This window comes from Acomys russatus, chromosome 17, assembly GCF_903995435.1.
Source record: "Acomys russatus chromosome 17, mAcoRus1.1, whole genome shotgun sequence".
NCBI classification, from domain to species: domain Eukaryota; kingdom Metazoa; phylum Chordata; class Mammalia; order Rodentia; family Muridae; genus Acomys; species Acomys russatus.
The window spans coordinates 41,814,196-41,827,181 of NC_067153.1; the positions used below are offsets into that span (position 1 = coordinate 41,814,196).

Here is a 12,986-nt window from a genome sequence, read left to right on the forward strand (position 1 = left end):
CTGCGGTGGGTCAGCGCTCCATTCTGTGTAGGGTTTCTGCTGTCCGGGAGCAGTAGCCATACGCAAGGCTGAGGTGCACATACAGTATAAACGCACTGTAGTAGCAGAGCGCACACATTTCGAGTATCAGCCGTGATGTTTTCTGTCTTCGTTACTTTTTGTTCTGTGAGAAAATACCCGACAAAAGCCACCTAAGGGAGAAAGGGCTTGTTTGGGCTCAGGGTCCAGCATAGGAGGAAGTCATGGCAGCAGGAGTCTGAGGCAGCTGCCACATCCCCGCCACAGCTGGGAAATAGAGATGAATGCTTGTGTTCAGCTGCTTTCTCCACTCTGGGCAGTCTAGGACCCCAGCCACGATGGTGCCCCTCTCTCTATGGTGGTCTCGCCACCTCAGTTAAACTAATGGAGACAGTTCCTCACAGGCATGGCCAGAGGCTGCCATAAATTGACCTTCACATATGTGTTTGGAAGCTGGTTGCCTAGGTGATTCCACAGCCTGTCTAGTTGATAATTAATGCCAGCCTTCACAACCCCCTTTATTTTTTTTAGTATAATTCATTATATGTATTTAATTTTTTAAAAATAGTTTTGCTCAATAGCTGAGTAACAGAATTATTCTGAATAATCTGACAGTCATATGTCTATAGTCTCTACTATACATACCAATGCCAGGAGGAGAAAAGGATGCTGGGATGGAAGGAGGTTGACAGCCAGGCATGGTGGCGCATGCCTTTAATCCCAGCACTGGGGAGGCAGAAGCAGGCAGATCGAGGCCAGCCTGGTCTACAAAGTGAGTCCAGGACAGCCAAGGCGACACAGAGAAAGCCTGTCTCGAAAAACCAAAACCAAAACGAAAATCAAAACCAAAACCAAAAAAAAAAAAAAAAAAAAAGAAGAAGAAGAAAAAAACAAGGAAGCGTCCTAAGGGTCACACATACTGAGCAGCTCCTAGTGGCAAGTGGGCGGGGCCATTGTTATGGTTGAAGGTAGGAGGCCATCTGATGCCTACAGTGGAGTCTCCAAGGACAAGCCAACAAGGTGAAGAATCAGAGACCCCTGCAGATGTTGGGACTTCCAGTGTCACACAAGGAGATCTTGGAGTGCAGTGCATAAGGAGGGGACAAGGCCTGAGCTTGAGAACCTAGGACAAGGCTGGCTAGGAACAGATGGGCAAGTCTGAAGGGAAACTGGGGCCTGGGAGGGCAGGGGAGCCCTTGTGATCCTGGGACTGAGCTGCCACACTAGCAGGGCCTAGCTACTGCTGAGTTGTGGATGGGGAGGTCAGCTGCAGGGACAAAAGTTGGGGGGACTGGTGAGGAGGCTATCCTGGGCTTACCTAGTCTAAGGGAGGGTGGAAGTACCATCAAGTACCTGCTATGGGTGGGGCCTGCCATGCAGGCTGGGCTAATATAGTAGCCTGGGGTCACTGAGTGGACCACAGAGCTCCTCTCTGGGAGGGTTTATTTGCTGGGACCAGAGCATCTGTGTGTGTTCACTTTGCTATTAGAACCAGCTTTAGGTTTCATTTACAAAAAAGCTTGTTTTACTCAACTGGAATTTTAAAAGCACTCCAGTGGCTTGTAAGCATCTCCATGAGAAAACTGAGGCCCAGAAATGTAGTGTGACCTTTGAACTCTAGGCAAACCTGGAGCCCTTGCATTCTAGTTCTCTTCAGTCCCACCTGGGCACTTTCAACGCTGCCATCGGTCCATCTTAGTAAGCTGGGGCAGGCTCAGGGCAGGTGGGACGGGGTGGTAAGGGGTGAGATGGATTTGCTCGGGAAACAGTGATGGCTGGGACAGCAGGCATCAGAGAGAAGAGGAGCCTCTTACGTCACAAGTCCCTCTCAGGCACAGGAGGAGGTGGCTGGAAACTCAGCTGATCATTGAGAGGTGACGCTGGGAAGCGATCCCCCAGCCTGTCCTCTCAGGCTGAGTGGGTGCCCCTTTGCAGGGCTAGGAGGCTCACCACTGCAGAACAGCTGTACAGGGAGTGGGGACGTCAGCATTGGGCCTGCTGCAGCCCTCAAGTAGAGAAGGGCGCTCTAGCTAGCTAAGGCAATGGGCCACCCACACTTCTTCTACCTTGACGACATGGCAGAGAGATGGCCAGTATCAGGACATCTTGGGCACTGAGAAAGGTAGGTCACAGTTGGCACCTGACTGGCCCACCCCACCCCCCTTTGTTACCAAGCTCTCCTCAAATTTGAAGTACTGTGCCCGGTAGCCCTTCTGCCCAGAGAGCCTCACAGCAGGGCCTTGGGAGGCCTCTCTGATGGAGGCTAAGGCTCACAGGAGAAGCATGGTGGAGTACGGTCAGCTCATCATCACAGACCTAGGTGGCTAGGTCTATGAGGGGACAGGCAGAGGACAGGAGCAAAGGCCAACAGGACAGGTGGTCCCCCACATACACACCCAGAACATCTGGATCCAGCCCCTCCCCAACACAAGCCTACTATCATCCCGGGAGTAGCTGCAGGAGGTGGAGGTGGAGGGCTTGAGGGGCAGGAACTGTATTCCTTCATGTTCCTTCTGTGTCTTGGTTTCTTCCCTGCCCCTTCTCCTGCCCTGAAACATTTTTCTTTCTTTCTTTCTTTCTTTCTTTCTTTTTTTCTTTCTTTCTTTCTCTTTGTTTTTATGTATGTGGTATGCACATATATGTGCATGAGTGTACTCAGCTGTGCATGCTGATATGGAGGGCAGAAGTTTTTGGTTTTGCTTTTTTTAAGACTTACAATTATTTAAGCCAGATGTGGTGGCACATGCCTTTAATCCCAGCACTCAGGAGGCAGAGTCAGGCAGATCTCTATGAGTTCGAGGCCAGCCTGGTGTACGAAGTGAGTCCAGGACAGCCAAGTCTACACAGAGAAACCCTGTCTCAAAAAACAAAACAACAAGGTTTATAATTATTTATAGTGTTTTGCCCACATGTGTGCCTGCATGCCAGAAGAGGGCACCAGATCTCATTATAGATGGTTGTGAGCCACCATGTGGTTGCTGGGAATTGAACTCAGGACCTTTGGAAAAACAGCCAGTGCTCTCAACCATCTCTCCAGCCCCAGGTTTTTTTGGGTTTTATTTGTTTTGTTTTGTTTTTCTTGAGACAAGATTTCTCTTATAGTCCTGGCCATCCTCAACTCACTATGTAGACCAGGCTGGCCTCAAACTCAGAGAGATCCTCCTGCCTCTGCTTCCCGAGTGCTGGGATTAAAGGTGGGTGCCTGACCAGAAGTTAATTTTTTTTTATTGTTGGTTTGTTTGGTTTTTGGTTGGTTGGTTTCTGTTTTGTTTGTTTTTGAGACAGGCTCTCTATGTAGCTCTGGCTCTCCTAGAACTCAAGGAAGTCTACCTGCTTTGCCTCCTGAGAGCTAGGATTAAAGGCATGCCCCACCACACCTGACCTATTCACTTAAATTTAAGGCCAGCCTCAGTGAGGGGCTAAGGTCTTAGATCAAGACCTTGTCTTTAAAAAATAAAAACAAAAGCAAACAATGGGCTAGGCCTATAGTTCAGTGGTAGAGCACTCACCTAGAATTCTCAAGGCTCTGGGGTTCCACTGCAAAATTCATCTAAATTAAAAGGTTAGAAATGAGCCCATGAGGGCCCTTGAGATGATTCCAAGCCTGGTGACCGGAATTCCATGCCAGGAACCCCTATGGTAGAAAGAGAGAACCTTTGACCTCCATGAGTGCTCTGTGGCATGCACACACCCCACGCTTAAAAACAATGCAAAAAGAAACGAGCTCCTGGTCTTTGCCCCAGCCCTGTGTGTACCTCTGCCCACCATCGCATTGTATGGATCAGCTTCCCGTGGCCAAGGGGACAAATGACCACTGACAGTTGACTCAATGGTACAGACTTGCCAGGCATCTTGCCAGGCTAAGGAGGGCGTGTGGGCTGGACACTCCTTTGGTAGGCTGCAGGTGGGACCGTGGGATGCGTATCCTTGCTTTGCCTGGCTTCCCAGCTTACGTTCCCTTCCTTCATTTCAAAGCTTTTCACTCACTGCCACTGTCCCTTCCCTCCTGGTCGCATCTCTAGATTTTTTTTTTTTTAAAGATTTATTTATTTAGCCGGGCGTGGTGGCGCACGCCTTTAATCCCAGCACTTGGGAGGCAGAGGCAGGCGGATCGCTGTGAGTTCGAGGCCAGCCTGGTCTACAAAGTGAGTCCAGGATGGCCAAGGCTACACAGAGAAACCCTGTCTCGAAAAACCAAAAAAAAAAAAAAAGATTTATTTATTTATTATGTATACAGTACTCTGCCTGCATTTACACCTGCAGGCTAGAGCATCAGATCACATCATATGTGGTTGTGAGCCACCATGTGGTTGCTGGGAATTGAACTCATGACCTCTGGAAGACCAGGCAGTGCTCTTAACCACTGAGCCATCTCTCCAGCTCCCACATCTCTAGATTCTTGTCTTCTGCTCTCCTCCTCCATTCCTCAGGCCACCAGATGGCCTAGGACAGCCTTCTGCTTCTGGGGGCAGCTGGTTAGAAGCCTTAGTTCCTTAGACGCGAGACAGTCCCAGGTCATATATGGATATCTTCGGAGGGCTGTTATTCTGCCTGCCACAATATCCTTCCAGTATTTTCTGTGTTCTTGCATACCTGGACTAGGGCAGGCAGCGGCCTGTTTTGCCCCATGAGTATTGTCAAGAGTCAGCTTTCATTCCACAGCAGTCCACGTGACATCTGTGTCCTCCAACAGCTGCCTGTTGTCCTTTACAGATTTAGACCCCATCGCTGACTCAGAGGTCCCCTGGTGAGCATTTAGGTCACTTTCACTTTTCACATCCCCAGCTTTGCTTGTCCCTAGTCTTTGTACATAGGTAACTTCCTGTGGGATGTTCCTAGGAGTGGGCCTGCCCAGGCAAGGGCTAGGGTTATAAATATGCAATGATGCCTGTGATCCCAAGCACTCAGGAGACTGAGGCAGGAACGTTGTGAGTTCAAGGCCAGCCTAGCTATATAGTATGTCTCAAAAGATGATGATGGCTGGGAGATGGTGTATACACCTATAATCCCAGCACTCGGGGAGGCAGAGGCAGGTGGAGCTCTTTGAGTGTGAGGCCAGTGTGGTCTACAGAGTGAGTTCTAGGATAGCCAATGCTACACAGAGAAACACTGCCTTGAAAAACCAAAAAATAAATATAATAATAATGATAATAAATAAAAATAAAGATGGTAATGACACCAAACTGCCTGTACACATTCAGCCAGAGTGGGCACTCGAGCAGTAGACATTATAGGTCTAACTACTTTCCATCTTACCTACAAAAACACTGTATGCCACCAACAGTTGTAGCTTATTTACTAAGCCCCTGCCATGTGACTTACCCTGGCCTGCACCCCAGGCCTAAGCTGGGTCAGGTGTACCTTGCCACCAGACTATTATGTTCCTGAAGAAACAGGACCTTGGGAGGCAGGGGAGAGGCTCCCCAGGGGCAGAGCTAGTAAAGGCATTTAAGATGGGCCATGGGGAAAGTGAGTTACTCAGGCTGGAGAGCGTTCATTCCCACTGCAGGCAGAGGAATAGCGTTGCTTCCTAAATTGTTATAATTGAGATGGGGGCGTGGGCACATGCATGCCACAGCATGCATGTGGAAATCAGAAGACAGCTTTGTGGAGTCAGTTCTCGCCTTCCATTCTTATGTCTGCCTTGGAAATTGAACTGCCATTTCAGCATCCCAAGAGCTGGTTTTATAACTATGAGGTTGCTTTGCAGTGCTGGGCCAGGCAGAGATGGGCCCCGGGGAAGCCAGACTTTATCCTGCAAGTGGGGAGTCACTGCAAGATTTGAGGCAGAAGAGAGGTGGGTGAAGTTTGTGGATGAGGAGAGTTGGGTGGCAGAGGGAACTGGTGTGGAGTCATGGTGCAGCATTTCAGAGCCCGGTAAGGAGCCCGCCTCTAGGCAGGCTGGGAGTCAGGCTTGTAGCCAGGGCAGTGAGGGCGGCCTCATGACCTCCCTGGCCTCTGGCCCACAGGAAGCCTGTGAACGCAGCCTGGCAGAGATGGAGTCCTCACACCAGCAGGTGATGGAGCAGCTACAGAGGCACCATGAACGAGAGCTGCAGCGGCTGCAACAGGAGAAGGAGTGGCTACTGGCAGAGGAGACAGCAGCCACGGCCTCGGGTAAGGACCAAGGATGTGCTGTGGGTAGGCCGGGTGCCTCCACATTGAGTTGGGAAACCCCTTAAGTAAGAAGCCCCAGAAGCAATTTGTGGCCCAGTTTGAAAAGGGGAAGGTGAGGCAATAAAAGACCTCATTTCCTCCCATGGGCTGTGGCTTCCCTTCCTTGAGCTCTGGAGATATTGGAGGTGCCTCAAGCCACATTCTACCTGCGCGCCAGGGGAGAGACTGATCAGCAGCACAGTCTGTTCTGGTAGAATGTTACCTGCCTAGGTCCTTGGGTCAGAACCTAGGATGTGAGCCTTGCTTTAGCCTGGCAGTGTGTGCCACCTCTCTGTGCCCCACAAATCCCTCAGGAGAGTACCCTGAGTTTTCATGGTATCCAGGGAGTGAGGAAGCTGGACCTCAGGGAAGTTAGTGACTCGTCCCTGATGTCATAGCTTGGAAATGACAGAGCTGGGCTCTGAGCTTAGAGCAGAGACTCTGATTGCAAAGCTGGGCTCTGAACTGCCTCTCTTTCCCCAAGCCCAAAACAGGAAACGCCCGGGATAAACAGCTTCTTCTCCTTCTTCTGTCCATCTCACCCCTTCCTTGTACGCCTGGCACATCCTGGGCAGCCCCTCTGGCTTTGCAGAGTCATGAATGAGGTCATGTGACCTAGAGCTTGCATCCTGCTCATACTGGTCCTGTGTTCCCTGTGCTCAAGTCCACGTGGTCCTGCCAAGGCTTGGACTGTGTCCACATTTTGGGATAGGCCCACATGGCAGGCTACCTAGAGTTACATTCCCAGCAGGATGCAAGTGTCACGAAGTGATCCCCACCAAAGCTTCTACAGTGAACTCAAACCTGATAGAAGGGACACTGTACTGAGTAACAGACCACCAACAGCCTTGTGTCCCTGAATATGAGGGACTGGCACCCAGAAGGAATGAGAGCCACCCAAAGTTGCATTTTGAAATTTGCATGCATCTAAGGCTGGAGGCTTGCATAATCCTTATACTGCCCAGGGCACTGTGGGAAAAATCCTGGGTTCTTGGGAGCTCACCCTTACAAACAACCAGCAGGAGCCAGTTTGGTTGGGCCTTATTCTCTGTGTCAGGCCTTATTCTAGTCACTCCCTGGAGAGGGGAAGCTATGGTTAAGCACTTCCAGAAAGGGTCCTGAGGCAGAGGCGTCGAGTCACCTGTAGGGCATCACACATGTTTGTAGGGACTGCCACGCTTGCTCTCTGGACCATAGGGCAGGTGGATGGCCCTCCAGGCACCGCAGAGATGGTGCAAGGAATTGCATGAGGCTAGTCAGAAACCACTAGTAGGAGATACCAAGGTTAGATGCTGACACATCACCCCGGGGAGAACCCACCACTCGAGATTACCTCGTGAGGACTCAGAGGTGAACCAACTCACACACGGGGTTCAAGACACAGCTTTGGCAGAGCTCTTTGTGCACCGCCAGCCCTGTCTGCACCAGTAACAAGTGGCATTGTGCTTACCCCTTTCATCTTGTCTTCTGCCTGTCTGTCCTGCTCGTAGCCATTGAAGCCATGAAGAAGGCGTATCAAGAAGAGCTGAGCCGGGAGCTGAGCAAAACACGGAGTCTCCAGCAGGGCCCAGATGGCCTTCGGAAGCAGCACCAGTGAGATGGCAGCAGGGTCTGGGTTCTGGGGTGGGTCCGCCTCTGAGCCAGGAGCAGCACTCGCTTCAATGGATGTCACTGGGGCTTTGCAGAGGAACTTGGCAACAGGACACCCCGGCCTCTCGCTGTGCCTCCCAGTGTCTCCCAGAGCTGGGGTGTAGTGTTGCTCTTGACCACTAGGGGGTCTCCCTGCCCCAGTACAGTTCTGGGTGCTGAGCCCCTGAGCTCACCCTCTCTGAGGAAACCCCGTAGCCCAGAGAGTGTTAGCAGCCCACAGCCACTATGAGTTCAGAACCACAAAGTATCTAGAACCAGCCATGTTGACATGTGACTCAGGCCAAGAGATCCCTAATGGTCCATCTCTGTCCCATCCTGTGCTGGCTAGGTTGGACATGGAGGCCCTGAAACAGGAGCTGCAGGTGCTGTCTGAGAGGTATTCGCAGAAGTGCCTGGAGATCGGCGCCCTGACAAAGCAGGCAGAAGAGCGAGAGCACACCCTGAGGTGCTGCCAGCAGGAGGGCCAGGAGCTGCTGCGCCACAACCAGGTAGACTGGCCCCCAGCGGGCTGTGAGTAGGGGCGATGGGCCTGGTGTCCCCACCCTGACCGTCCTATCCTCTCAGGAGCTGCACTCCCACCTCTCCGAGGAGATCGACCGTCTGCGCCGCTTCATCGCCTCTCAGGGCACAGGCAACAGCTGTGGGCACAGCAATGAGAGGAGCTCCTGTGAGCTGGAGGTAAATGTCCTCCCCTCCCCCTCCTCCCTGTGCTTGGCTCTAGCTAGGACCTGTGTGGCAGCTCCCTAGAAGGCTGGGTGTCACCTGCAAGTGTCACTCAAAACTCCTTCCAGGGTGAGCCTTCTAGCCTTTGATCCAGTCCCGTCAACTACCTGCTGTGTGGCATGTTCAGTCACTCTGCCTCTGTGAGTCCTAGTAACCTATATATAAAACAGCTAGCATGCTGGGCGTGGCACGCACATCTGTAACCCCAGGACGCCAGTGGCAGAGGCAGCCAGATCTTTGTATGTGGTCAGTATGGCAAGTTCCAGGACAGCCAGGGCTACATAGAGAAACTCTGTCTCAAACAAACAAACAAATAAATGGGTGGAGCTGGCTAGCACTCTGCTTATGGGAGAAGTTGAAAGTAGTAAGTGTGAGTGAGCTAGGTGAGGTGGTGCACGCCTGTAATCCCAGCACTCAGCCAGATCTCTGTGAGTTCGAGGCCAGCCTGGTCTACAAAGTGAGTCCAGAACAGCCAAGGCTACACAGAGAAACCCTGTCTTGAAAAACAAGTAAAAACAAAAAACAAAGAAAGAAGAGAAAGAATGAGGGATTCCAGGATCACTCATCTTTCTGCTTCATTTATTAGCAAAAATGTAAGGCAGCAGTTCTCAGCCTTCCTAATTCTGTGACCTTTTAATACAGTTCCTCTTGTTGTGATGACCCTCCGACTGCAATCTTATTTCTGTTGCTACGGTATAACTGTAATCTTGCCACTGCTATGAATCATAATGCAAATATCTGCTAGGCAGATGGTCTTAGGCAATCCCTTGAGAAGGCGTTGGACTTTCCAAAGAGGTCGTGACCCACAGATTAAGAACCACTGATAATAGTCTTGTTTCTATGCCTCAAGGTTCTAAGCCCTTTGACTGCTCCTTTATTTTCCTTTTTTTTTTTTTAATGTTAATTTATTTGCATGAGTGCTCTATCTGCATGTACCCCTGCAGGCCAGAAGAGGGCATCAGATCCATTGTAGATGGCTATGAGCCACTATGTGGTTGCTAGGAATTGAACTCAGGACCTTTGGAAGAGCAAGACAGTGCTCTTAACCACTGAGCCATCTCTCCAGCCCAAGTTCCCTTATTTTCCAATGAGCCCACTAGCCAAGCACTGTTACTGTCTGCATTAAACCAATGGGGAAACAGAGAAGCTAATGGCCTTCCTAAAGGTCACACAGCCGTCTATGTAGGGACACACAGATGTGGGAGCTGGGGCTGGAACCAGGCAGTTGATCACCAGTTGGAAGTTTACGGGCTTTCCTGCCCAGCTGAGTTTATATATCCCACATGTCAGAGTTCAGACGGTTCAGTGCTGCCACAGTCACATCTCTTTAGTTCACAGTAGGGCCACAACACAGCCTCCTGTCAACACCCTCGACCTGGGCCTGGTACTGTGCGGCTGAGGGAGAGTCCTACTCATGGTGTGCAAGGGGTGAGAGTGAGGAGAAAGGAAGCAGAAGCAATGACCTGAGGCACTAGGCTGTGGGGTGCAGGGGCTCTCGGCGCAGGTTGGGGTTGTGCACGGGGACTCGAGTCTGGGAGGCACCAGGCTACAGGGCCATGTGGCCGGGGTGGCCGTGGCCTATGGTCCCGGCTCAGCGGCCCGTGTGTCCCTAGGTGCTGCTGCGGGTGAAGGAGAATGAACTCCAGTACCTGAAGAAGGAGGTGCAGTGCCTCCGGGATGAGCTCCAGGTGATGCAGAAGGTAGGTGGCACCAGCTGTGGCACTGGGCGTGCTCCAGGTGCCGGCCCGAGCCAGCCGCCATTGGCCTTATCCTCTCCTTGGTCCCTCCACCATCCCATTACAGACAAGGTAACAGCATGAGAGGAGAGAGGGGTGTGACGCCCAAAGCCACACTTGCTTCCAGTCATTCAAGGTCACTTGACTTTATTGTCTTTGAGCACAACCAGAACACAACACCACCCCAGCCTGGCTGCGGCTTGACTCCAAGGGTTGCTAGGAATTGGGAAGCCCACCCACTTGTGTACAGCCTGTCGGGCCTGCCCTTGGCTTCTTCCTGTCTTCATTGAGCTGTGGAAATGTGGTGGCTCTGAGAGTGTGAACCAGCACAGCCCTGGGCTGCCCTTGAGACTAGGCAGAGAAAGCCTAGTGAAAGGCCAGAACCCCAGGCCATGCCCTCCAGAAGCTCATCCTGCCCTTCATTGTGCCCATAGCGAAGGTTTCACCTCCTCAGACCCTAGCTGCCATACCTCTAACGGGACAAGGAAGGCCAGTGAAATCCCCCACACTGGGGTCACCTGGCCTTCCGTGCCATCAGCAGGGAGTGGGTGTGCTGGGCTCGGGCCCCAGTGCCTCCTCTGTGACCCTAGGACAAGCGCTTCACGGGAAAATACCAGGACGTGTATGTGGAGCTGAACCACATCAAGACGCGGTCGGAGCGTGAGATCGAGCAGCTGAAGGAGCATCTGCGCCTGGCCATGGCCGCCCTGCAGGAGAAGGAGGCCGTGAGGAACAGCTTGGCTGAGTAGAGGTGGGTGGAGACCCTGCAGCGTGAAGTCATGGCAGTTTTCGTGCAGCATGGCCTTTCCCTGGCTTATTTCTCTGTCTGTAAGTGGCATTGTCATGCTAGCTACAAAGGGTTGTTATGGCCATAACACGGCCCAAGTCTGCCATGTCAGCCTATGCATGTGTGTCCTGAGATGATGACACAGTGCTGGGTCAGGACCCCACAACCCTGCATCATCGCCGCTGTCATGGCCACCATCCCAGTAGTCTGCCGCTCCACAGGCTGGTGGTGATGCCTGGCACATTCCAAACTTTGCATTCAGTCTTCTCCAGCCCCAAGCTTCATGCTGCAGCCAACACTGACTCTAGAAGCCCTTCCTCTAGAGGACTTGAAGCGATATATGATATGTTATGTTATGATATGATATGGCATGGCATGGCATGACATGTCTACCTCCTCTTTCTGACAAGACTAAAGCACGTGGGGCAAGCCACCCCAGGCCATGTGAGCAGCCCAGAACAGCTCTGGCCCAGCCTTGGGGCCAGCAGCCTCTGGTAGTCTTGCTTGCACTTGGCCCACACTGGCAGGCCAAAGCCTGAGGCCAGGCCTGGCCAGTGCTCATTGTTCACTCTTGCCTTCCAGGTCCCTGCGGTTCCGCTCAGCCGAGGACCCTCCAGCCCCAGCGGACCAGCCACCCCTCTTCTCTGACAGAAGTCAGAAGCCAAGCTTTCTCCCCATCCTGGATCACATGTGCACTCACACTTGACACATACACAGATACACACACATATATATACACACACACACAGACATGCACACATGCACATACATGTACGCACACACACACATGCACAGACACACACTGCGGATCTGAGCTCATCCCTCGCACTGGGTCTTACCTTGCACCTTCTTCAGGATTTTATATGTGAAGAGATTTTTATATAGATTTTTTTTTTTTTTTTTTTTTCTTTTTTTTTTTTCTAAACACTTTAAACTTTTTAAAAAGGCAATTCTTGGTGGCGTGTGCCTCTAGCACTGGCTCCTGTCCCTCTCTGATCCCCTGCTTAGACCTCCTTCCTACCCTAGGCATCTCACAAAGGCCCAAAGCAGGGCCAGGGTGAGTTGACCAGAGGAAAAAGGCAGGGAGCAGCCCTCTCTTCCTGCCCTACCTCCACTAACTGCTTCCTGCCCTGGCCTCTGGACAGGGGGACCAGTGGACAGAGGGGGGAGCTGTCCCCACAGCTCCACTCTGAGGGGCACTGGCTGTGGACCACTAACTAGTGCCACCCATGAAGATACTTGTCCCCTGTCTCATGAGTCATCCTAGTCAACCTAACTTAATAAAACCTTCCAGCAACTCTGGCTTTGTGGATGGCTGGGCAAGGGCAGGAAGTGGCAACCATGTTCTTTAAAGTGGCTTCTGAAGCAAGGTCTGTGGGCTTCTGAGGGTGAAGCTGAGTCTAGCTCATCCCCGGGGCCGGGACTTGGATGTATGAGTGGTTTAAAGGGGAGCCCAGTGTCTCCCCTGACAGCAATCACAGATTGCACTCTGACCTGGTTCCCTGGCAAATCCCCAGGCCTCCTCTCAGACTTGCTCACCAGCTCATTATCCGAGGAGCTGAGGAGCTGAGGAGCTGCGGAGAGGGCGAGTGCTGAGACTGCCCCACCCCTTCACTGTAACACCTTCCCCTGAGCCTCAGTCTGCCTCTCCAGAAAATGGGTGTTTTCTATCATTCCCTGCACTGGACTGAGATTCTTCAGCCTAGGACAGAGATAGGAGTGGGAACAGTGGCAGGCTGTACACACTGTCACTTTTCTAAGATACAGAATCCACACTGGGTCAGGTCCCGGGAGATTGAGATCCCACAGGAGACACCAGCTTAGCCTTCTGCTGGTTTCAGAGCAGCTTCAAGGTCACTTTTCCCAAATGGAAAATTCAAGAAGGGCACTGCATGCACAACCATCAGCAGGAGGAA

General features: G+C 52.0%; 1 protein-coding gene across 1 annotated transcript in view; it reads left to right on the forward strand.

The window, feature by feature from the left end:
* Triobp (TRIO and F-actin binding protein) overlaps window positions 1-11,979 on the forward strand; it is a 57,132-nt gene extending 45,153 nt beyond the window's left edge. Inside the window, 7 exon segments of the mRNA XM_051159946.1 lie at window positions 5,988-6,135; window positions 7,665-7,767; window positions 8,153-8,312; window positions 8,389-8,502; window positions 10,161-10,247; window positions 10,874-11,034; window positions 11,653-11,979. Of these exon segments, the coding sequence (XP_051015903.1) occupies window positions 5,988-6,135; window positions 7,665-7,767; window positions 8,153-8,312; window positions 8,389-8,502; window positions 10,161-10,247; window positions 10,874-11,032 (771 nt within the window). The 3' untranslated portion in view covers window positions 11,033-11,034; window positions 11,653-11,979.
* Window positions 11,980-12,986: the final 1,007 nt, after the last annotated feature.